The following is a 26,681-nucleotide window of genomic DNA, read 5'->3' on the forward strand; positions in this document are numbered from 1 at the left end:
TAGATGTGTACGATCCATCAAATTTAAATCGTGTTGAAAAACATGAACCAATTGTAGTCTCTTATGCCCATTTCCAAAGAGACTTGTGTAATGCCATGCAATTGATAGAGGTTTTTGAGACTTTGAGTGGGAAGGATTGTATGGACGTAGCCATGGCAGCACTTATTGGACTGCAAATAAATCAATTTCACGGTTATGCAATATAGCCTATCAAATTACCCTATCACCAGAGGATGATTTGGCCATTAAAAACAAAACAAATGTATAGGGTTTATAAGGGGAAATTGGTTGAGGGTAGCGCGGGAGGGATTCAATTCACGACTATGATAATTTGAGCAACCCATTTGTATTGGGGGGGGGGGAGTAACTTCCGTATATTGGCCCATAAATCATGTAATTTAAACTTTACTGTAATTTAAACAGCAATATTTTCTATCTGTTTATATGCGCAATTCCAACTCCAATTTGAAACTCCCATTACCAGCGTTGGCAAGATTGGAGATAGGTGAAGCTGTAGATGACCAAAAGGTATATTTTTCTTTTTCATATAATATCATACCCAAATCATCTGAGAAGCTGTTACAATTAGAATTGAAATGTAAAACAATTGATTATGGTAATACGTGCTTTAATAAAATCCATTTTTTAACTTCTTTAGTTTCTTCCCCAAATCCCTAAGTCAACTAATTCAAGTACAGTTAAGCGAAAATTTTAATAGTTTCCCCCTTCTTAAGCTGCGCTTTCCAAATGAAATGTATTAATTATTAACGTGTAAGGGCATATAGCCGTATGATTACAACATCTCCATCTCAAGGCATCGTGAGGGAAAATAGCCATCCATCGTATCGTCTTATGATCTCACTTCACGATTCTCAATGCACAACTACCAACTATGAATTTGCTAAGTGGGTTTGGGCTAAGGTAGAGTGTAAAAATGGGGGGGGGGGGCTATTGTAAAATGTAATTGTCAAGTGATGTATTGACGTTGCTGGATATTGTGCATAAAAACACGGATAAAATCGACGAGGAATTAGGGTTGGGTTTGAGGTATTATTTTTCAACTCAACGTCTGGTGATGGATTTAATCCTTAAAATCAATAAAGAGGAAATAGGCTTGATTACCAACGTGGATCAGCATCTATTTGTATCGAGACCTATAAGGGGAGGGTATCTTTTTCCTCGAAGATCGTATCCTGGAAACTGATCCGACTGGACAACGCACCGCTGAAATTTCGTATGCAGTCTTCTGAATATGAAATCCCTTTTTCCGTCGGCAATGTCTCATTACTCTTTGCCGTGTGGTAATAACAAATGGCTGAACAATCCTTGTGCTGCCAATTTCCCCGAGATTTCCACTATTGATGAGAATGGACCGCAAAGATGCTTTTTTTGAAATTGATGGTGAAATACCAGTGGAATTTCAAGACTTGGTAAAAGATTTTTTTCCCGTGTATAAACAGACCGGTGACTAAGGACTCTTTGAATCCGCAAAATATTTCTTCGAAACAGAATATGGTTTTAAATCACGTTCTTTTGAGATGGATATTAGCCAACGGTCTCAAGGTCACAAAAATACATAGAGCTCTCATTCGACCAAAAACCCTATTTAAAGACGTTTAATGGTACTTTTGTCAGTAAAAATTCTGAAACAAAAATGAAGGTTGAAAAAGAAATTTTAAACTCAGTTGAAATCCAGCTTTCGGTAAAATTTACAAGAATTTGCACAATAGGTGTCGTTGTGACGTTGTGACAGACCTAAAAGATCATGCTCGAATCATTGCTGATCTGAACTTTACATAATCTACCCTCAAAGACTCGAATATGGTCTTTTTACATAGAAAAAAGAGAAAAGTAGTTTTCAATAAGAAAATTGCCGCTGCCATTGCCATTGTAGAGATATAAAAAAAACTCATAATGAAATTTTATTACAATGTGTTTAGGCTACAATGGCCGGAGAAGGGACAAATTTAAGTGTATCAAGGAGACACTGATTCACTGCTGTTAAAAGTTAAAATAGACAATCCACTAGATGGTTTGGAAAATGGTAAGCAAATCAGCTTTCAAATGGACTTCACCAATTGGAACGAGTACATTTACCCAGAGTTGGTGAAGTACCAGGCCCGAAATAAACTTTTACTTGTAAAATATGAGACGGGGAGCAACTTGATTTCGCACAGCGTGTTTGCCGGTCTGAACTACTGAAGGTGTATTGTGTGCAAAGTAACAGTGAAGAAATCAAAAATGTCTGCAAGGGAGGGCCTACACACTATGTGAAGGATAATTTTGGCATGAATGTTTATACAAAACTATGTAGAAATTAGTCTAGTCCCACGAGCAAAAGTCATGGTGATTTGCTCTTTAAAATTTAAAAACTGTACAGTTTAAAATTTAAAACTGTGTTAGAGCAATAAAAATACCATTTCAGCCATATCGGACAGATTCTCTGTGTGTTTGGATGGAGTTAAGGTACCGTCCCATATACAATACCTTACTTCGGACAGAGATGAATCTGGGCAATACGAGCAACATCTCGGTCTGGAGCAAATCCAATATTAGAAGGGAGCAGGGGGTCCTTTTACCATGTCAGCAGTGTTTTAGTGCGTTTAAGTTTATTCCGTGCGCAAGAAAGAGTTTTTGTTATATGCCAGTGTATTTTTCTATATCTTTAAATAAAAAGCGTTTAATGTTATAATACTTTACCACCACTGCAGCCCCGACCCGACCTTCGGCCGCCGCAGTGGCTGCAAAGGCCTCCAGGGGGGTATAGGGCTTTCGGCTGGCCGCCACAGTCATCTCAGCACCCTCTGGGGAGACCCTTCTAGGGGTTTGAAATGCATATTTTATTTAAATAAAATGTTTTGTTTTCCAAAATACCTTTTTTATGTAAAAAAGAGAAAAAATATGATATGGTCAATAAAGGAAACGTATTATTCTTGATTTTTTTTTCTAGAACATATGAAATTATTATTTATTCTAGAGATTGAGGCATTTTACAGTTAGTAGTAATTTGACAGTGAGAAGAGTAATATGAATCAATTTAAAACTCCGATAAGATCGTTTCTTTGCGGGCAATCAATGTCTGGCAAAACGACAACTCTAACGAAAATAATTCAAAATCGTAATAAAATGTTTTGAGAAAAGTAAAAAAATATCTAGTATCGCTACAGCGTGTGGCGGGAGTCCTATGAAAAAACAAAGACTATTGCGCCAAACAAGAAATTCTTACAGGGGCCTGACGCGTTTAATATTATTGAACCAAACTCGTGGTTGATTATTGATAACTCGGCAGAATCCATTGAAGAACGGTCCCAGGAAGAGCTACAATTATTCACAGTCCGATCTCATTATGAAAAAACTTCGTAACAGTTGTCCTCTACAATCTCTTTCATCAGAGCAATTGTATGAGGACACTTTCTTTGAATTGTACTTACTATATCATCTACTGGGTTGTTCATGATTCAAGTTCCCTCATAGCTTTAAACAAACAATATATTCCGTTGAACCAAAATTACTACCTTAGGCATACAATCAGGCTACGAAAAACCCTATGGTTACATTCTACTGAATTTCGATGAGAACGCATCCGAGGATTAGTGTGTAGTCACCAATATTTTCGACAATTAAACATGAAAGCAGTCATTTATTTTCCGTTGTAGGTAATTCCTAACCGAGGCTTAGGAAAGCCTTATTCAAACATAGTGTTGATAAAGAAATCATTAATCTATTATCAGAGCTCTGTTTAAATTTCACTGAGTGTAATGTTCAACTGCTAGAAGTAGTTAAGCAACAGACAAAGCAACATTGTTCACTTGTGCGTTCCCTGGCAGGCAAAGGCAGAGAAAAGAACTTTAAAATAAAAAGTCTCCTTTAAGCGGTTAGTAGCTTCTCCACAGTTTTACTGCCGGTAATTGCAGGACTTGTAAACAGTATTTTCTAAAAAAAAATGCATAGGCCCCACAAGCCGAAACGAATAAAAACCGTCCTTTCAGCAAAAGAACACTTGGAGGACAATCCCAGTAAATTTATTAACAATTAGACTATTGCCGACGATGAAAAATTACTTTTGCTTCAAAATGCACTTCAACGAGGGGACAGGCATAAACCCTACAGCGAAAAACCACTCAAAGTAAATGTCATTGATCGCACAAAGGAAACGCCTCAAAATTTTGAAATTTTGACACCATGGCAATCAAAAGAAGAAGAAGAAGGGTTGTCACTGTCTAAAGTTTTGACAAGTGTTGCAGACCTATTGCCTCAATTGTATCGAGGGCAATGTAAAAGACTCTTGACCTATCCTGCCGAAAATCAACTTGTCCAAATTGATGGTAAAAGGAATCAGATTATAGTTCACGGCAACACCTACAATATAATTGATTTGATATAAGATTTTATAACAAATCGCAAAAAACTTGTATCATTTAACAATCTTTTGCATGGATTTTTAAACTCATCAAACTTCCCAAAAAGTCTTGTTATCAATAAACATATTTTACAGGGATTAATGGAATATTGTCAAATATCAAAAGACGATTTTAAATCATTTTTGTAAAATACTAGCACTCCAAGTGGGGATTATTTGAAGCGAGTGGGGATATGCAAGCGAAGACGTCTTAGTATTGCAGCATCACCCTTACTCAGTAGTATGCAAAAGGGTAGTGGATATTTCACTACGTTTTTACGTTCAAAATCAATGAAGTTTTGAAACATGTTTATCGGAATATTGGTGAAATGGGAAGTTTTAGTTTTCCCACCAAACTTGCTTAAGTCACTGGACTTAAAAAGAAGCAAGGGCAGAACATTTACAGAATGAACGCGACAGAAGTGAGTAACAGAAGTTACTCGCTTCATCAAAATCATGGAGTTTGTGGTATTCATTATCGAAAAATTAAAGCCTTTTCCCCTTGTATATATTACAAGCAGATACTTTGACTCCAGTGGAAGTTCAAAGACGTCACAATAGTCTATACAAGTATATTTTACTTGCAATCAGTTTCTTTTGTCGCTATGCATATGCCATTCCATTGATCACAAGATTGGCCACAAAGATGACTTTCAATCATTTTTAGAAAACGCTAGCACTCCAAATGAAACGCTAGTTGTAAGGATTTTGAGCGAGTGGTAGGATGCAAGAGAAGGCCTCTTAATATCCCTGCATCACCCTTATTCGGTAGTATGCAAAAGTGTAGTGGGCACTTCATTACGTGTTTAAGTTCAAAATGGCAGAAGTTTCGAAGCTTTTTTGTGAATATATTGGTGAAGTGGGAAAATTAAGTTCCCTCACCACATTTGCTCAAATCACTGAATTTCAATGGAAGCTAGCGACACAATATTTATAAATTGACCCGAGTTATACTCTTCATCGAAATCATAGAGTTCACGATAGTCATTATCGAAAAACTAAAGCCTTTTCCCGTTGCGTATATTACAAGCAGATCTTTTGAATCTAGACGAGATTGAAAGACGTCAAAATTGTCCATATAAGTATATTTTACTTGTAATCGGTGTATATTTCCCTTGTAATATGCGAGAGTGTGAGCAATGGGAGTTTTTGTGACGTTATAACCGAGCCAAAAGAATGCCGATCATTGCCGATCGAAATTTCACACTATTTATATTTTACAGTTGAAAAACGAAGTGTTTTTTAAATAATAATATGACTGCTGATAGCACAATTTTATACATTTCAAAAAACTTGTGTTGGAATTCAATTACCATGTGTAGAGGCGCCAATGGCCGAGTGAGGTACAAGTTCAAGCATATTACGGGAATACCGATTCACTTTTGCTAAGAGTTAAAGCAGAAAATTTATTAGAAAATTTGAAAAAAGATATGCATATTAGCACTCGAAGGGACTTTAGTAATTGGGATGAGTCCATTTACCCCGATCTAGTTAAGCGCCAGGCCCCAAATAAATTATTATTTTTAACATTTGAGACTGGTAGCGACTTGATTTCCAATGGTGTACTTAAAGGTCCAAAGGTGTACTGTGCGCAACTATATCAAGAGACAATAAACAAAGTCTGTAAGGGGGTGCCTAGGTCCGTGTGAAAAAAAAAATCGATATGAGTGTATATAGAAACTGTGTGGAAATTAATCTCTGTCTAAGAGCAAAAGTCATGGCGATTCGCTTTGTAAAAATTAAAGACTACACAGAGTGGAATAAAATGTCATGTCATCCGTATCAGATAAAGTCTATGTATGTGCGTACGGTGTAAAGTTGCTATCCCATGGACATCACTTTGGACAGAGATGTTTGTGTAGAATATAGACATTGTCTTGATCTGGATAAAATTCAATAGATAGCGGGAGGGGAGGGGGATCCATAAAGATTTATATCCTTAGGTTGGGGGGGGAGGTTCTATCCCATCTCTAAAGTTTTTTTTTATGTTCCTAGCAAGGTACAGCTGTCGTTGTATATCAGTGTTTCTTTTGTATATATAAAAACGAGTAAAAATGTCTTTTTTTAATTATTTTCTCGTCCCCATGCCCATTGCTGGTCTGGAAGGGGGGATGTATCCGGCTTTTAGCCGGCCACTGCCAGCAGCCGCTGCGCTCTTTCGGGGGTTTGAGGGCGGGGCCCCTTTCTAAGTGTAATTGTATTGTTGTAAATGTGATATTCAAGTGTTTTTTTAAACAATTTTGTAGTGCTTTTATTGTAGACAAAAAAACATGTATTATTCTTAATTTTTCGTTCTCGAACATACGAAATTATTATGTATTCAATGGATAGAATTATTTTACAGTTACTTGTATTTTGACATTGGGGGAGAGTAGTTAAAAGTCAATTCAGAGCGTTTCTTTGCGGGCAATTAATGTCTGGCAAAATGACACTTTTAACAAAAATAATTTCAAATCATGATAAAATATTGTTTGAAAATCCAAAAAACATTTACTATTGCTACAGCGTCTGGCAAGAGTCTTGTGATAACATAAAGACTATTGCACCAGACACAAAATTCAAACAGGGACTTGAAATTGTTAATATAATTGAACCAAATTCTTGGTTGATTATTGATGATTTAGCTTAATCCTTTGAAGGAAAGTCTCAGGAGATGCTATAATTATATACTGTCTGATCTCATCATGAATATATTTCCGTAGCCCTAGTCCTAAACAATCTCTTGCATCAGGGCAAATGTATGAGGACACTTGCTTTGAATTGTGCTTACTAATTCAAGTTCCCTCATAATTTAAAAAGACAAACATATCCTGGTGAACCAAAATTTCTACTGTCAGTATAAAATCAGGTTACAAATAAGCCCTATGGTTATTTTCTACTGGACCTCAATCAGATTATACCCGAAAATTTACGTGTAGTCACTGATATTTCTGACATGAAATTACCCTATATCTTCCAGTAAACAGTAAAAAGACCGTTAGTTGAGTCCATGATACTGAAGAAACTACATGAAAACAGACATATATTCTCCTTCCTAGGCAATTCAAAAAAAACTGTGGCTTAGGAAGGCCATACTCAAACACGCTGTTGACAGAGAATTCATTAGTCTCATATCAGACCTTCGTTTAAATTTAATTAAAGGCAATGTTCAACTTCCAGAAGTAGTTAAGCAACAGGCAAATCAACATCATTCACTTGTACGTGCAATAACAGTAGCTAAAATCAACAGAAACGACGTTAAAAGAAAACGGCTTAATTAATCGGGTAATAGCTTCTTTACACTTTTACTGCAGATCAATGGAGGACTTGTAAACATTTTTCCTTCGAAAAATGGCCAAACCCAACAAATTGACTACAATAGAACTTGCCCTTTTACCAAAGGAGCACTTCGAGGACAGTCTCAATAAATTCATTAACAATGAGACAATTGCCTACAACGATTGCTCCAAATGTACTTCGACAAGTCGACAAACAAACTCTACCCTGAGATATTACTCAATGTACATGTTATTGATAATAAAAGCCAAATTACTCAAAATTCAGAAACTTCAACACCACTGCCGCCACAACCGCCATCATCTCTACCAAAAGAAAATTCATCATTATTAAAAGTTTTATAAAGTGTTGCAGACCTAATGCCTCAATCTCATCGTGAGCAATGTAAAAGACTTTTGACTTATCTCGCTGAAAGTGAACATCGGCATGTGAGGCAAGTGAGCACGACATGACCTACAATCTACTTGATTTTACATAAGTTTTGATAAAAAAAATGTCAAAGAACTGTTTCATTTGACAGTTATTTGTATGAATTTTCAAATTCGTAAAACTTCCCAAAAAGTCTTATTGGTAATAAACATAATTTAAAACGATTAATTGAATTTAGTCAAATATCAAAAGATGATTTTAGATCATTTTTTGTGAAAATGCTAGCACACCAAGTGGCAATGAGGATTTGATGATAGTAAAGGGACTCAAGTGAAGGCGTCTCAATATCATTGCATCACCCTCACCTTTTAGTATGCAAAAGGGCAGTGGGCACTTCACTACGTGTTTGCGTTCAAAATGGCTGAAGTTTTGAATCATTTTTATGGGAATTTTGGTGAATTAGGGAGTTTAAGGTAACCCACGACACTTGCTCAAGTTAACGGACTTGAAAACAAGCTAGGGCCAGAGTATTTACAGAATTAAGCAAGTTAAACCCTACATTGAAATCATAAGAGTTCGCAGTAGTCAGTATCAGGAAAATAAAGCCTATTACCCATTGTAAATATTACAAGCAGATCTAAATGAGATTCAACGGCGTCACAATGATCCATGCAAGTACATTCTACTTAAAATTAGTATTTTAGTTGCTTTGCATGTGCTATTCTATTGCAGGTAAAGAGAGGTGATGAAGTTGTTAAAGATCTTGAATCCATCTTTGAACAAGATTGTTATAGGAAGATTTAAAGGATCTAGGTAGTGAATTTGTTAATCAACATGTAAAGAAGGTTTTATTAAAATATAATACTATGCTCTATCACAGTCATATTCCAATGAAGGCAGCATTGGCTGAGCGATTGATAAGAACTATTCGACTTTTAATTTCAAGATTTTGAAAATTGAAAATACTGCTGCAGTTATTGATGCTTTGGATAAAATCATGTTGATTTATAATCAACGCCTTCATCGATCTCTATCCAATTCTACCCCTCTGGAGGTTCATCGAGGGGATGGCAATACACTTGACATTTTTCTTAAGCAATATTCCAATGAAAGGAGGGAAGTGAAAAAGAAGAAATTCAATTTTGGTGATACTGTTCAAATCAATCGAACTGCTAATGTTTTTGAAAAGGAGAGCTACTTATGGTCCACTAAACTTTTAAAAGGGTCCAGAGTCTTAGACACTAAACCCGTAGCGTATCATCTACTTGATCTGAAAGATGATGAGATTCTTGGTGGTTTTTATGATTATGAATTACAAAAAGTTAAAAAGAGTGGAATGTATCAGATCAAAAAGATACTAAAGAGTTGTACTCATAGGGGCAAGAAACAGTAATTTTATTTGTTGTCTAGGATGCAACTCTGATTTAGATTCTTGGATATCTGCTGAATACGTACAAAATGCCCAGTGATTTCTATGTGTCGTTTATGTTTAATGTCTCTGATCTCCTCTACAATGATTTGAACAAAACAAGGAATTTTTGGACAAAACTCTCCCCCGCCATCAAATTGAATAAGGAAATGTATGAAGTTACTCTTGTCGATTGTATTCTCAAAAATAAATATGATATCTTGAAAAAAAGATCGTACATATGAGATAACAATTATACTACTCGCTTGGCCACTCCTTGTGGATTATGAATGGATAGAAGAACCTAACTCTGGTGAAAACTCCTATGTCACACTAAAATAAAAAGAATTTGGTAGTATGACTGATTTGTATTGTGTAATCAATAGAAAAATTTCTGATCGTAAGAATGGTGCTTTCCAGTTTAATTATTCAACGGAACATGGCAAGATTTACATTAGCTCACCCATTGACAATGAAATGATTCATGTCAACGATAACCTGAAAGGTGTTCTTTGCTTTAAACAGAATATAATCAATGGTAAAAATGCTGGAACTGCCAGCGGGACGGATCGTTATATTTTTGCAGAGTACCCACCCGGCTTCTCCTTGAACAGTTGTATATTTCTTTATGCATCCTTTGTTGAGACATCGTGAGTTGGTAATAGCAACGTCCCCTCCTACGTCTTCTTGAGCAATAAACCACCAACGAACACCTTAATCACTACAATATCAAGCGTCTTCAGTATGTTCTTGTACAAACTTTGTATTTGGAACTTTGTCAGTTAGCATTAAGAAGTGAATTAGGTGATCCTTTATCAATCACCAAAGGTTTGGCTGTGATTATATGTCATTTTCGACCCATTCAACAACGAGATGGCTAAAATAAAAAATATATTTGTTTGTCCTGATATTGATTGCTGCTACTCTCAGACGACGACAATTGGTCTTTGAATTGACTATTTCAAGGGTCGTACATCAATGTCGGGCTATGGCTTTGGAAGCTGGTTTGCAAAGTTGTTTCGCTCTGCGCTACCCCTGGCTAAAAAAAATAAATTGTTCTTGTTGTCGCAGATTTCGTATTCTCTACACTACACGAATGGGTGCTGGCAAAGATTTTAAGGAAAGCGTCTTGCAAAATCTCAGGACTAATGCACGATCCCTTGGCTAGCGATTGAGATCACAACAAAGTGAAAAAATTTTCAAAAGATCGAGAAACATCCCATCACTCATCAGTCTCTAATCAGGTCTAAAATGAAATACATTACTTTTGTCGAAGAAAAAAAAGAAACCAAGGGAAAAAAATTGTTAGATCGAAAAGGATTTATTTTCCTAGACTGAAATGACATATCTAACCTACAAGCAATCCCACCCCACAGTCCCCTCATCTCTAAATATTTTCAATGCAGAAAGTGTAGATGTCAGCGTAAAACATGGCTGCTATGAACAATTCTATCCACAACAACCACTCTCTGAAAACATATATTGTCAAATTTATTCTAATGAAGACTATTTCTTAGATTTATCATCCAGATTTATTTTTTTAAGAGTTGGGACGACGAAAGATTCTGACAGTCAATTTCCCACCCTTACCGATGGCTTATCCTATGAAAACTGTATCCTTCACAATTTGTTTAGACAAACAAGTGTCTACATAAATGGAACAATGGTGACCACTAGCAAAAATCTAACAAACTATACAAGCTAAATACACTTTATGCTGATGACTACAAAGTCCAATAAGAGATTGAGAGGTCTGGCGATGGGCTATGACTATAGATGGAATGTTGATACTGATGGTGAACTCACTTGGGCGGTGAGCAAGGAGTATCATTTAGTTGCTTAATTAAATCATGAAACATTTATTATACCTCAATGGATGCCTCCTAATGCTCAGATTGACATAAAGTTAAACATCGACCCGTCCAATTTCATCTTGAAAAGACACTTAATGCAGTACCCAACGCAAATGTCAGTCTCACCTCGGCAGCACTTCACGTACGAAAAAAACAGGTTGTGAATTCTGTTGCTTTGGAAACTGAAAAATTAAGACCCACTGACAATAATATCAAACTGTTCCTTCATCACACAATCCCCAATGACATATTCCCACGGGTTCAAGTACCTACACCGACTCTATGTGTATCAATGGTGAAATTCCTTAAAAATTTGCTTTGGATTTTGGAAAAAGTGCCAGTGCCGTAGGATCACGGACAAGTTTCCCATATGAATTTGAAAGGTTTGGACTTTCCTCTCTTGTGTCTAAAGTAAATGGAATTCCTCTCTAAAATTTATCCTTTGATAAATCCTATAGGACCCTATATGAACTAACAATGCAATCCTTGGATCGAGATTCACAACTATTTGACAATGGTATAACCATCACAATGTCCAGAAGAAGTCACGGTATCATTGTATTGGACTTGTCTGGTACTCAAAATATGAGTATTGTCCGAACGGGTACTGTACGTTTAGATTGTAACTTTGCCGAACCTCTGACGCAGATTGTAGCATTAATCTCACTAGATCAATTTGAATACTATTCGGAAATTACCCCCGACGGTAGTGTTCTATTACATTTGGCATCATGAACGCAAATCAAATAATAAATGTAGGCTATCTTACATGGATCCATACATGTCAGAATACAAATCCTATTGCATACCCTCGGATTTCCTTGAGCATATTCATAGTTCTAGTAAAACCATTATCATTGTTAATAGTAGTTCATCGACTGTGCAGTAGATTAATCAATGTGCAGTACACTCGACACTAATCAATGTATTCAATTTGGATCCCTACATTTCTAATTACAAATCCTATTGTATACCATCGGATTTCCTTGAACAAATTCATAACGCTAGCGATAGCATTATCATTGTTAATAGTAGACCGTTGAATGTAAAAACGGGCAATTGGCTGCGCATCTTTAAAACACCGAAGAATATATTTTTTATCCTCTTGGTCTACCTTGGTCTATGCATTCTACACGCTTCAACGCAAAAACTTCCTTGAAAGAAGTGGGAATTATATTGTTCAAATTTGGAAGCGAGCACAAGATTTATCAACCAAAAGCTGTGGTTTTCACGCATTATTATGTTTTATTTATAGATGTTATGACTAAAATTACAATCAATTTCTCAATATCTATGTAGGCAATCCTCGATTGAAAGACTTCATAGTAGAAAATATCCTGTTCTACCTGTGTAATATTGATTTTAGTACCCTAAGAATAAAGTGTTTTAATAATGTATGTAAATTTGTTTATTAATAAAACATTTTTGTACAATAAAAATGTCTTTTGTCTTCATCTTCTAGAATATCTTCTTTTTCTTTATTTAGGTGGTCAGCGACAACTATTAGTGTTGGCAGATCATTGGGATTCAACTTGACTGATCCCAGTGTGCAAAGTCAGGGTCATATTTTCTACAATATAATGTAACTTCGTTTTATTTTATCTGTTAGTGAACTCAATGATACTATTTTTATTCCTATTGTAAAATTGACATGTTTCAATTTGCTTATTCGAAGTAATGCCACACACGTTATTCTCATGTGAAGAACCACTTTTTGTAACAGTCAAATAAAAATCAGGAGGTTTATAATCATATCTACCATTATCCGCACAACGATGACGTAAAAACCCGACTTTCTTGTTTTTTTTACGATTGAAACGTCTTCCAAATTTTTCTTCCCAAAACAATTTAAATCCACGACTGTACCAATGTCTAAGAAATAAACTGAAATCACGATTAGTGTTTTTTTAATCATATCAGGCTAAGTATTTTCCAATTGATCCCACTTATGATAGTGGCAATTGGAGCATTGATATCCACTAGTGTGAGAGTTACAAACCTCTTCAAGAAAGGAATAACAGTCCTTAATTTATTCGCATACCCTCTATGCAATTTACATGGATTGCATAACCTACACTTTTCATTACAGTCATCAACAATAGTGCAGTTCTCACTTGATGACCAGCTGCCCAATGTATATAAGCATAGTGGGTATGTGTAGAACATTTTTTTCACTATTGACTCCTACACCACCAAATAGAAACAGACTTGTGAACAAAACGAACGTTCTTTCAAACAGTTCGTGGTAACGAACTGTCAGTAAGGAGCGACCCGGCTCAATGGTAACCGAAACTGTAGAAAACTGAATTTTAATACCAATACATATATCAAAAGAATAAGATTTTAATGCTGACTTCATTTCATCAAGTTTAGTCCCACCTATCAAAAGTTACGTGCCTGAGAAAATTTGGCTGATTTTCGAAAAAAAGGGGGAAAGACCCCCTAAAAGCTATAGAACCTTAATGAAAATCACACCATCATATTGAGCGTATCAGAGAACCCTACTGCAGAGGTTTCAAGCTCCTATCTACAAAATATGGAATTTTACATTTTTTGCCAGAAGAAAGATCAAGGATGCGTATTTATTTTTTTTTTTTCAGGGGTGATCGTATCGACCCAGTGGCCCTAGAATATGGTGAGATGGCTCATTCAAACGGAAATTAAAAGTCTTAGTGTCCTTTTAATTGACCAACACAATGGAGGGCAACTAGGCTCCCTCCCACGCTCATTTTTTTCCCAAAGTCACCCGATCAAAATTTTGAGATAGCCATTTTGTTCAGCATGGTTGAAAATATGACAACTATTTCTTTTAGGATGAGTTAATCCCCCGAAGTTCCCAGGGGGAGGGCTGAAAGTTATGAACTTTACCTAATGTTAACATATAGTATTGGTTATTGGGAAGTATACAGAAGTTTTCAGGGGGATTTTTTCTGGTAGGGGGGGGGGGGTCGGGGGTTATGTGGGAGGATCTTTCCATGAAGGAAGTTTTCATGGGGGAAGGTTCATTGCTATGAAGGGGGCGCCGGATTTCCCAGCATTATTTAAAAAAAATATCCGAAATTATATATAAAAAACAAGTTTTTCGACTGAAAGTAAGGAGCAACATCAAAACTTAAAACGACAGAAAATATTACCTATATGAATGGGTTCACCCCCTAGTCAATACGTCGCTATTTAAGCCAAAGATTATTTAGTACTTTCATAAGAGCTATTTATTCTAATTAACGGAATTTGCGATTAAGGGGTCATTTTTAAAGAACTGGAAAGAAATTCGAACTTTTGCTTAAAGAGCAAGGTATTGACTAGGGGGCGAACCCCCTAATATATGTATTAAAAATATATAAATATAGAAGTTCGTTACGTAAGTTAATTCGTACGTTACGTATATTTATTACTAATAAAAACTTTCGTAAATAAAATTAAACAAGTTTCGAGAGAGCCATTTAAACAAATAAAAGTAAAATTAATATACAAATTTTGTTTTAATTATTCATGTACGGTGAGCCAAAATCAAAACCTGCATTAATTCAAATGTTCAAAAATTAAATTAAAAAAAAGTTTTTTTTAACTGAAAGTAAGGAACGACGTTAAAACTTAAAACGAACAGAAATTATTCCGTATATGTAAGGGGATGTCCCCTCCTCAATGCCTCGCGCTTTACGCTAAAGTTTGTCTATCTCACAACTCTATTTTTTAAACAATGAAAAACTTTAGCGTAAAGAGCGAGGCGTTGAGGAGGGGACAGCCCCTTTTATATACGGAATAATTTCTGTTCGTTTTAAGTTTTAACGTCGTTCCTTACTTTCAGTTAAAAAAAAACTTGTTTTTTTTTATTTAATGTTTTTTTTTCTAGAGAGAAGTAATCGAGTGACGTCAAAATCAATTATACGCGTTTGGACAGGATTTTTGAGTTGTCGATCGTTCTCGCGAAAAACCAGAGACTGAAAAAACTATTTGGATAGAGTCTTAAATCAACATAGAAAACTGAATGTTTTTAGGCAGTGTTAAAAAGCAAATCCACAATATCATTTTGTTTTGTTTTGGTTAATATGTCAATAAATTGAGTAAATCCCTTTGGCCCAAACGTAAAAGCCTCATAAAATAATCCAAAGTTGGAGACTCATTGTCTATGTTATCGTCAAGTATTCTTCGAGAAAATATTTTCTTTTGCGCTGATAACTTCTTAGATTGATCTTTTAGATTCAAAAATTTTTCCAAAATCACAAGATTCCGCATGATCTTTTGTTCTCAAATTCATCCATATTTTTTTTTGACACTCCCACTGTCGGTTATAGACTATACTAACAAAGCCAGAGAACGAAGAATGTTTCTACTTTGTGTACACTCTCAACGTCTATTGGTACCCTAGGGAGAGGAGTAAACGATCAACAAAGATATTTAACAATGAAACAAATCATTATAAATCATTTTATTGTCAGAAATGTATTAATAGAATAAAATTATACATATATATATATATATATATATATATATATATATATATATATATATATATATATATATATATATATATATATATATATATAAAAAAATATATATATATATATATATATATATATATATATATATATATATATATATATATATATATATATATATATATATATATATATATATATATATATATATATATATATATATATATATATATATATATATATATATATATATATACATATATATATATATACACACACACACATATATATATATATATATATATATATATATATATATATACATATATATATATATATATATATATATATATATATATATATATATATATATATATATATATATATATATATATATATATATATATATATATATATATATAAAAAATATATATATATATATATATATATATATATATATATATATATATATATATATATATATATATATATATATATATATATATATATATATATATATATATATATATATATATATATATATATATATATATATATATATATATATATATATATATATATATATATATATATATATATATATATAAATAATAAATAAATAAATAAATATATTGGAAAAACCTGTCACAATTGAACAAAAGACGGATAAAAAACAAAAGAGAAGAAAACGCACATACAAAACACAACGAAACTTCTTGAAATGAAAATAATCACGAAGGAACTATAATACAACTATGTAAGAATGGCAGTCCACTGGTGGTTACTCGCTTCTACTCTATCACGGTACTTTTCAAGACACGCTTCCACCGCAGTAAATGGGTCAGGTACTGAATACCGCCTCGTTAGGTATGAATTACTTGTTCTTAATGGCATCTCCAGTAGGAACTTGAGGTACCTGAAGAATATTCTTCTTATAGTTACTTTATTCGAATTTGTAAGTAACTTCCAGAACGGCGAAACGTAAAGAACATGGGGTAAGGCAACAGCAACAAATATTTGTGCACGCAGCGACCTATTTAGATTACGCTTGGAGGAAACCGAAGCTCCATAAGCTGACCTGATCTTCTTCTCGATGTGCTTTACAAGCAGTGCTCTTGTATGCTGAAGAGTTTCACCGATCGGCAGACCCAGGTATACAATTGACTTAGAGGGCATGACCACCTGTGACCCCAGTTGGATTTCGGGTTGAGAGTCATTCCAGTTAAATAACAGTACTTCACATTTTGTCACATTAAAACTCAACCCGATTTCATCATACTCCATCTCCAAAATTTTAAAGTTAGAGTCCAAAGAAGACAAAATTCTTGAAAAGTTTAGAAGGTCATCTGCAAACCCAACTAGGGACACGTCAATGCCTTTAAAAATACAGCAAGGGGCCACTTTTGACTGGGCCGTCGATATGCTGTTGTTGAACAGATCAGGTGATGATACGGCTCCCTGTTGTATACCTTTCTTCACCACAGCAAACCTACGACTTGATTTACCTGACAGTTTAATACGGACCTTGAGCCTACTATACATGTCGTTCAAGGGTTTGACAATAGCACGGTCAACTCCGGACTTTCTCAGCTCAACCATATTCTGAGAATGGATACCCGAATCAAAAGCCCGCCGTACATCATATTCACCTATAGTTAGGCTTTCTTTCGAAATGTGGGCATCCAGTAGAACATTTGCAACTACATGCAAGGCATGGGCACATCCTAAGCCAGCTTGGAATCCAAACTGGTGGGGAGGCACTTTGCAACTAGCTTTAATGTCCAAAATTATGAGCTTTTCAAATAGCTTGCAAAACACAGATGATACAGTAATGGGTCTATATGACGATGGTTCATGAGCAGGTTTACCCTTTTTCAAAACTGGAGTGATCACACCTAAACAGAAAATATCCGGTACAATACCATGTGTTAGTATAATTTGGTAAGCTATTGCTAAATGCTCCGATAGAACTGGACCACCATTCAGTAGGTGTAGAGCACAGATTTGGTCGGCACCGGTGGATAATTTCTTCTTTAATTTTTGACAAAGGTGGGTTATTTTCGCACTAGAAATCACGAGGTAATTATGCTCTTTCGTCATAAGCTGATCGAGCTCTTCGCTAAACTTTTTATTTTTCACTTCATCTGGTGGGGAGAATTCAGCAGCAAAATAATCTACCCATATTTCCTCATCAATATCACTAGCATTTTGTCCCGTACTTTCTACAGGCCTGGCATGGAGCTTCCAGACCAAATTAGGGTTTTCAATGATTTTTGAAACTGTTTCTCGTTTAAGGCTACTACGATGTTTTCGTAGCTCTTTCGCGAACCGCCGTTTTGTATAAACCCGCAATTCATTGACTACTCCGCTTCTTGGCCGGTCACACTCGTGCCAAACCCCCAGCCAGAACTTGGCAGCTGCTCGTGCCTTCACAAGCTCACTGTTAGAGGCCCATCCTTTCACTCGCGACCCACGTCGGACGCTACGTACTGGTAAAGCAACCCTTTCAGCTACTCTTAAGGAGTGGCAAATTTCGTAGAAATACATGTTCAGTTGCAGGCGTATCTCGCTTTCCGTTAGGCCACAATCCCACTGTAGGAGGTGGAAAGGCACTTTAATTTTCTTCAAAGTTTGTTCACAATTGAGCTGGAACTGCTCACGGACTACTTTTTTCCAATCACGTGTTGGCTCAGGCTTGGTTTTTGGAGCACACTGGGGACTGACGGCTGGTATTGCAAAAGAGAGAGGTAAATGATCCGAATAGGCACCGTCAGATCCAACCGAGACTGACTCTAGGTCCAGTTTGTAAGTTACTATATGATCAAGATTTGAGACGGTTTTTGCGGTACTGATATAGGAATAGCACTTATCCTTCTTAGCAACTTTAAATCCGCTTGGTAAGGCGCTCAGCAATAGTACAGCCCGAGGGCAGGAATGATCGTCGAGATTGCAGTTAAAGTCACCAAGAATTATAACAGGGCATGATTTCTGGACTACACTGAGGAGGCACTTTCCGAGCTTCTGGCATGCTTTTGCAAACTTCTTTTCTGAAGCGATGTCATTGTAATTGGTTGGTAAGTAAACATTTACGAAAAACACGCCATGCATTTTGGCAGCTTGGAACCATTCATTCTGCTCGACACACACGGGGGCCCCGAGTTAGAGCGCGTGATTATGGCTAGGCCACCAGAGGGACGACCCCGAGTCCCAGATCTTCGCGCAGGTTGAACGAGGTAATGCATATCCGAGGAAAACTTTAGAAGGTTTACACTATCATCGGTCAGAAAGTGTTCCTGTATGCAAATACAGTTATATTCTTTAGAAAGGTCAGTTAGAAGGGGGATTCTGTCCAACACTTTACCGTTCATATTCCAGCAGAATATTCGATTTTCCATTTACGTGCTAGTGTTAGGCTGGGCTTTGTTAAAGGGGCAAGCGGCATGGTAGCAAGAGTGTCTACTAGAGCCGCAGTTTAGGCATTTTTGCGGATTACTACATGGGTTGTCCTTACTAGAGCTGTGACCATCGCCACCGCAGCGCGAACACCTTTCTGGTTGCGAACAGTCAGCTGCTAAATGACCAACATCATGGCACTTGAAACACCTCCTCGGTAGAAAGCGGAACTCTTCAATCCTGAACAGTTCTAAACAAATCTTCAGCGGGTTCGCGATAGCGTTTTCAAGTGTTTGTCGACTTGCATAGAATAACTTGAACGCTCTCGTAGATCCGCATTGCGCCACTTTATCGCAACCAGCAATTTGACAGAGTTCACTCTCGCTAACTGATGAGGGTACTCTTTTCATGATACCGACAAACTGGGGAACTTTGACTTTAGTGGTTATGTTCTTCCTTTTCATTGCTTCTGCAAGTTGGGTAGCGGCATCTCGAGACTGGACAAGAATCTTCCATTCATCGTTGTTACGTTTCAGAGTAAGAGAATCGGAGCTTACGTCGCTTGGGCAAACCTTTGCAATGAAGTCTTTCCGGGATTGTGGGGACGTTAACTCAGGCGGCATATCGTTTGCTTTCACAACCACCGAGTAAAGTGGCTTTGATGGCGGATTCGCTGCTGAACAGGGAGTGGGTGAGCCCTGGGAAATAGCGTCGCTTATGGTAGTACAATGCTGCGATAACCCCGCGAGCTGCTGAGCACACAGTTCAGATGCAAGTTTGATATTATCCGCGATAGCCCCTAATCCGGCATCAAACTTTCGACACATCTCGTTTACTTTTATTCTCACGCAGGCACTGACCTCATCAGATTATATATATATATATATATATATTCACTCTTTTTTCTTGAGGTGAGTGAATCCATTCTCTTCAATGTACTTCATGATTGCATTCAATTCATGTTGTAGTGTGGATATATATATTATATTCACTTTTGAAACGAAATATAATTGTTCTTCCAACTTATATTAACTCAAATGTATAACATATATACCGAATATCTCATCCCACTGAAATGTTAGTCGAGAGTCCTTTCCAATTTAAACTACTACATTGGGGACTCTTGTCTTCATATTATCACTATCAACTCCTTCAAGTTGCAATAGTCGAAACCACTTTATATAATAGAACATTTTTCAAACTTGAATAAATGTAAACTTATCAAATGTCTATATGGAACTGTGATACTAAGTAACTCTCCATCAAAATTTCCATCAAAAACCAGATGCGTGAATGTCATCCATCGAATTCAAGCTTGAGAAGATTTGCTTGATTTTGAAGTGAGGAAATACCCCCAAAGAAATATTGATGAAAGTCGCACCCTCGTATTCAGCGTATCAGACAAACCTACTCTAGAGGATTCAGGCTGCCATCTGCAAAAATGCTGAATTTTGTATTTTTTGCCAGAGGTAAGATCACGGATACGTGTTTATTTATTGTTTTTCCCAAGGATAATTGTATCGAACCAACAGTTTTAGAAGATAGGGAGAGGGCTTATTCGAACGGCAGTTAAATGTTTTTAGCGCATTTTACGCGGGAGAAGCTTTCCATGGAGGAATTTTTCGTGGGGTGGAATTTTTATTGAAGAGGGAGGTGGTTTCTACAGTCATCATTTGAGAAACGATCAGAAATTAAATTAAAGAACAATCAGAAACAAGTTTTTTTCGACTGACTGTGAGGAGCAACATTAAAACTTAAAATGAACAGAAATTATCCCATAAAGGAGGGGGGCTGCCCCTTCGTCAATACATCGCTCCTTACGCAAAAGTTTGACTTTTTGTCCTAACTCTTTAAGACGCCTCCTTAAACACAAGAGCCGTTTATATAAAATAAGAAATCTTTTTAAATCACTAAAAAACTGTAGCTTGACGAGCGAGGGATTGATGAGGGGGCAGCCCCCTCAAATACGGAATAATTTCTATTCATCTTAACTTTTAAAGTTGCTCCTTACTTTCAGCTGAAAAAATATTATTATTTTCCAGAGACATGTCCTGTTTAAGAGCTTTATTGTAATGCATCTTCCCTTCGGAATATCAATACTAGCATAAAATAGGCTTTGGAAGCATAGTGCTTTAACAAAGATCTTGTCCTTAACAGTAAACCTAGTGCTGAAAAAAGCGCTGGGCCTTCTTTTTAAATGAGACTTTACTTTGTGTACGCCATGGCTAAAAAATAAATACCTCACCTTCTTGATTAAGCTATGAATTAATAATGTAATATTAGTTTGAGTTGGACTATCGTTAAACAAGACTACTTGAACTTACCGATAATGACAAGATAAAAAATAAAAATAGCATTTCTTTACTCTTGCACTGGAAACTCAACTCCGACGTTTACCACTATTCTTATCAACAGCAGAGTTTAAATCTTAGCAGGCAATTAAGCTTTGTTTACATATTGAAATAATTGTAATCAGTTGCAATAGAGTGATAAAGGTTTTGCAATAACAAGCTATGAATATAAGACACTAAAACAGTAGGGCAAAGGTAAACTAAAAGCCTTTTATAAACTTTAAAATGCGTTTTTAGAGCAAAGTCTGCATTAAATTTATGAAGGGTCTTTGCAATTCATTTTGAGAAGGTACTTTATAGGGTACTGGTAGATGTCTCTTAATCAATTGCATATCAAATTAATTCCAGGAGCATTTTGTGGTCGGCAAACATGCTTGTTACCTGCTGACTGTCACATGCACGAATTTAATTATTTCTAGACAACCAAAACAGGATCTTTCTTAACCAAGATTATACTAAAAAAAGGTTAAACAGTTACTATTTAATTATTTTGAAATTTGCATTTCCAGGTATTAGATTTGGGCATTCCTAAACAACCAAACCAGATGATTCCCAATTTTATTTTCGGAGACGGAATGCATCTTCGAGATAAAAAAAAATCTTTAAATGGGGCTGGAGATAAAGAAATTGAGAAATAGCCTGTTTTAAATTATGTACCAGAATTTTTAGTACTCGCAGAAATGGTAAGTTTTTGGACCAACATGTATTCCCCCAAAAATGACCGGGAACCATGGTAAGTAACGTAAGTTAATAAAATGATCTAAAATTGTTTTATACATGTAATTTTTTTTTCCAAGAAAACTAAACTACTCAGAAAGTCAAAATTCAAACTGTTTTGATTAAGCCAATCTTGGCAGTAAATAATAGGCTGTGAAGTAGCGCTGCTTATATAAAAGGAATACACACATAAATACATGTATTTAGAAGCCAGTTGCCATGTACACTAAAACAAATACTAAGAAAAACAATAACACTGAACAATGTTAAATTACTGCTTGCAAAATTAAATTACTCCCACGTCGTTCTCTATAAGACTTCCTCGTGCTATAATAAGATTTCTCTCCAAGATCTTAAAATGCCTGGAAGTAGCAGCACACCCCATCGACAAATTAAAGTCCTCCATTGTAGCTCTAGTTTTAAAGCAAGAAACTAGTCACCATATACTTCTACAATTTGGCTATAAAAACCAAGGCTTCTAGAAACTTGCGAAAACAGCGGTAATATAATCCTTAAACTGTATAGGTTAAGTTTAGGTGAAATCAGAGAAGACTGAGAAAACAAGAGACTGGAAACATTAGGGGATTTAAGCCACACTTTTCTTGTTACACAGAAAAACCTAATTGCTTTGAATTTAATATTTATAGCAAGTTGAATAAGAGAAATTTCAAACTGTTATTCCGTTATCGATCAGATTACATAAGTACAAATGTTCGGCTATTTAGAGTAGAGAAGATGGATAGTCCTGTTTGTTAGGCTTGTAAAGTAAAGAATTAAGATGTACACCATTATTTCATTGAGTGTCCATTTCACTATAAGTTTATAAAGGATATTAGAAGCTTATGTAAAAGCAAAAAGCTAGGAAATCTAGTAGTTGATCTTATGTTATGGATTAAACTTTTAGAAAACGACTTTTTTCAGTTGGAAATAGGGGAACAACATTAAAATATAAAATGAACTGAAGTTATTCCGTATATGATGGGGGCTGTCCCCTTCTCGATACCTCAATCTTCATATTAAAGATTTTTAGTACTTTTAAAAAAGCTTCTGATTACCCATTTCAATTAAAGAATTGGGGTAAAAATTCGAACTTTAAAGTAAAAAGGAGATATTGGGGAAATGACAGCACCCCTCGTCTACAGAACAATTTATGTTCGGAAAATTTCTTGCAGACGATACCGCCTGAAAAAGAGACCCTTAGCAGACTTTCATTTGAACAACGACTTGTGTTTTATTTAATTTCTGATCGTTTTTCAAATCATGCCAAAAATCCCAACCTCTCCGTGAAAATATTTCCCAGGGAGTCCCTCCCCCCCACCACAACGGAAATTTTCTTCTATGAAAAATTCCCTCATAGAGAAATTCTCGCGTAGGGAGTTACGTCCCCCCTCCCCTCCTGGAAAAATCATCCAGACAATCCCATCCCCGCTGAAAATTTCCCCTGGACAATTCCTCTAGAACATCTCCACATTTAAAATTGAGTCGCCGAAAAAAAAAATAAGACGAATAAAAAGAATGTCGTACAGAAATTTTGGTAAATTCCCCGGTGTAAAGTTTCCCCTGGGAAGTTCAACCCCGGAAACTTCCTCTACACGGAATATTATCCCCGTGAAAAAAACTCCCTCTGAAAAATGTCTGTATAATTTCCAATAACAAATACTAGATATAGACAATGGGTAAATTTCATAGGCTTCAGCCATTTTCCTTGTGGCTGTTGGGATCGTATCATCCCCAAAGCCATAATTTTCGGACCATTTGACTATGCTGAACTAAATGGCTATCTAAAAACTTTATCAGACGACTTTGTGGAAAAAAGAAGTGTCGTAGGGGAATCTGATTGTATGATTTACATTGTGATTACTTGACTTTTTGGTAGTGATTTCCCTTTTTTTGAAAATCAGGAAAGCTTTCTAAGTATCGTAATTTTTGATTGTCAAAATTAAACTTAATAAATCTTATATATTTGGAGTCAACATGAAAATCCAGTTCTTCTGATGTATCTATTGGTATCAAAATTCCACATTTTAGAGTTTCAGTTACTATTAGGCCTAGTCGCTCCTTACTTACAGTTCGTTACCACGAACTGTTTGATAGGAGGTCAAACATAAATATATGAGACTGGAGATGGTAATTGAAATGTTTGAAGGAAAGTGGTCGAAAGGATGAAATTTGTAAGTAATATTATTTGTGCATTGTGCGTTTTTATGTGATTATGAAAAAAAAATGAAGGAATGAATTGTGAAATTTGTTCAAGAAAAAATCTGAGATGATACTGTTGTTGTTAAAATTGTTGTAGAAAAGTAGTAGAAGGGATGATGATTGTAAATATTATTATCCGTGCATTGTATGTTTTTTACGTGGTTATGCACAAAAAGAAAAAAATGAAGAAAATATGAAAGAATGAAATTTTTATTTAGATTATCTCATCACGAAATTTAACGAAAAAAGTATTGAACAAGGAAGATTGTCACAACAAAAGTTAGATTCTAGAGATGACTTTAATATTCATAAATAATAGCAAAATAGCAGTGATTGTACTATTATACGAATGGCAACATTTAGTAAAATTTCAGAAAAATGTTCTAGATACTAGATTAGGGTGCTTGCTAGATAAGGAAAACATTGTCACTGAGACACAAGAAGGAGGCCGAAAGGGGTTTTCAGCACCGAATCGTTTATTTATGCTCTAGACCCTCATCGGAATATATATCATGGCAAGCTGCATCTCGTCTTTCTAGAAATTGGAAAGTCATTTAGCTGGCTTGGACATTTCTCAGGACAGTATTACGTTGTCGCTATATCCCTGAAACAGCTTAAAACCACCTTAAGAAAAACTCTGTCCAAAGGTAAGACCGGGATAGACGCTGACGGCCTTTCAATAATGCACTTTAAAAACTTACCTGATAGCTTGTATTCTCATCTTCCACTTTTTTTTACAAATGTGCGTTACTAGGGGCATTGTCACCGACAGTTTCCTAAAAGGAATTATAACATTGGTTGCGAAGAAAGGGAAAAACACCAATGATTGTAAATCTTACACACCTATCAGTGTATCGTGCATTTTGAGAAAAATATTTGAATATGCTATTTTTCCCTAGCTTGACACCGGACTTTTTGGATATAACCAGCTCGGATTCCAAAAAGGTGTTGGTTGTCCAGAGGCACATGATTATACCCGTGCCGCAGCCATTTAAACATTTGCCTCTCAATTACTTGGACTATCTGTCTTGGCTTTTCTCTTTCTACAATTAGCCATGTATTGATGCAACCTACTGCAAAATACTTGATAACTTAAATTCAAAATCAACGGACTCGTGAGGCATGAGGCAAGGCAGTGTTCTTAGTCCTGCCATATTTAAACATGCAATCTCTCAGATTCTGAACCATATCTCTTCACCTCTTCTACTTCACGATACCGACTAATCTTATATAGCTTACGCCGATGACGTTCTTCTTCTCAGCAGATCGACTTGCAAGATAACTTAAACATACTTAAAAACGAATTTCAGTCAACCAGACTTTTAATTAATATTGAAAATTGTGAGTTTCTAGCTTTCAACACGGCTAAGAGCGATGGTATTTCTCTTGTAAATCATTCAGTCCCTGCTGTGCCATAGTTGAAATACCTCGGGTTAATGATTTATGAATCGCTCCACAAAACCAGAAAATCCATTGTGAAGCACACGACCTTCGCCATTAAACGTGCTTACGGGATTGTTGTTCCAAATCGGGGGCGATACTCCATTAAATCACTTGCTTATATTTATCGCCCAGTTTGCCAAAACCTCGCCGGTGCGACTCATCTACTTGCCGAAAGTGACATAGACAAAAATAATAAGTGCTATTTTAGATATGTAAAGTTTGTTGTTTATTCCCAAGTGGAACCGAAATTCCTGTCTTAAAAAATTTGGAATTATGAATCCTGTCAAAGAATGGTCGATAATCCCTGAGATGTCTCTGATAAAAGTGATACTGAATAGATGACATTTTTCTCCAATAATCACTCGTGTTTTTTTGTTTTTTTTTTATTTATTGGTGTATTTAGTTATTTTCCCTTTATTTTTCCTTGCACCACTATAATAATCTTTTGTAGATGGTGGGTAAATAAATCATTATTATTATTATTATTATTACTGGTAGGTCCATTCGATTTTGTTACCTTGTTAAGATAGGCCTAAATAGACTTTTTATAAGATATAATACGGGGCTATAGAGATGTTGATTTTTTTTTGAGGAGCCAGCTTCTACGCAGTTCCGATAGTTCTTTTTTTTCTTCTTTTTTTTAGAGTCGGACACTCCACACCTAGTTTACTTGTCGCGAGTAACAAAACCTCCTTCGAATTGTACCTGGTCAGGCTAATATGGACTTGATAACAGTTTATTACCGCCATAAACTCTTCTAAGACACAACTTAGAAATGATTTTGGGTATTCAATTTTTGTTGTCTCTGATTAATTTGAAACTTACAACCATAAG

General features: G+C 35.7%; 1 protein-coding gene across 1 annotated transcript in view; it reads right to left on the reverse strand.

Moving 5' to 3' along the window:
* The window catches only part of LOC148944297 (uncharacterized), a 48,312-nt gene extending 26,789 nt beyond the window's left edge, over positions 1-21,523 (reverse strand). Inside the window, exon 1 of the mRNA XM_089100451.1 lies at positions 21,462-21,523. Within this exon, the coding sequence (XP_088956577.1) occupies positions 21,462-21,494 (33 nt within the window). The 5' untranslated portion in view covers positions 21,495-21,523. The remainder of the gene's footprint in view (positions 1-21,461) is intronic.
* Between the last annotated feature and the right edge of the window lie 5,158 nt (positions 21,524-26,681).

This window comes from Artemia sp. Qi Xiang Cuo, chromosome 14, assembly GCF_049724085.1.
Source record: "Artemia sp. Qi Xiang Cuo chromosome 14, ASM4972408v1, whole genome shotgun sequence".
Classification (NCBI taxonomy): Eukaryota; Metazoa; Arthropoda; class Branchiopoda; order Anostraca; family Artemiidae; genus Artemia; species Artemia sp. Qi Xiang Cuo.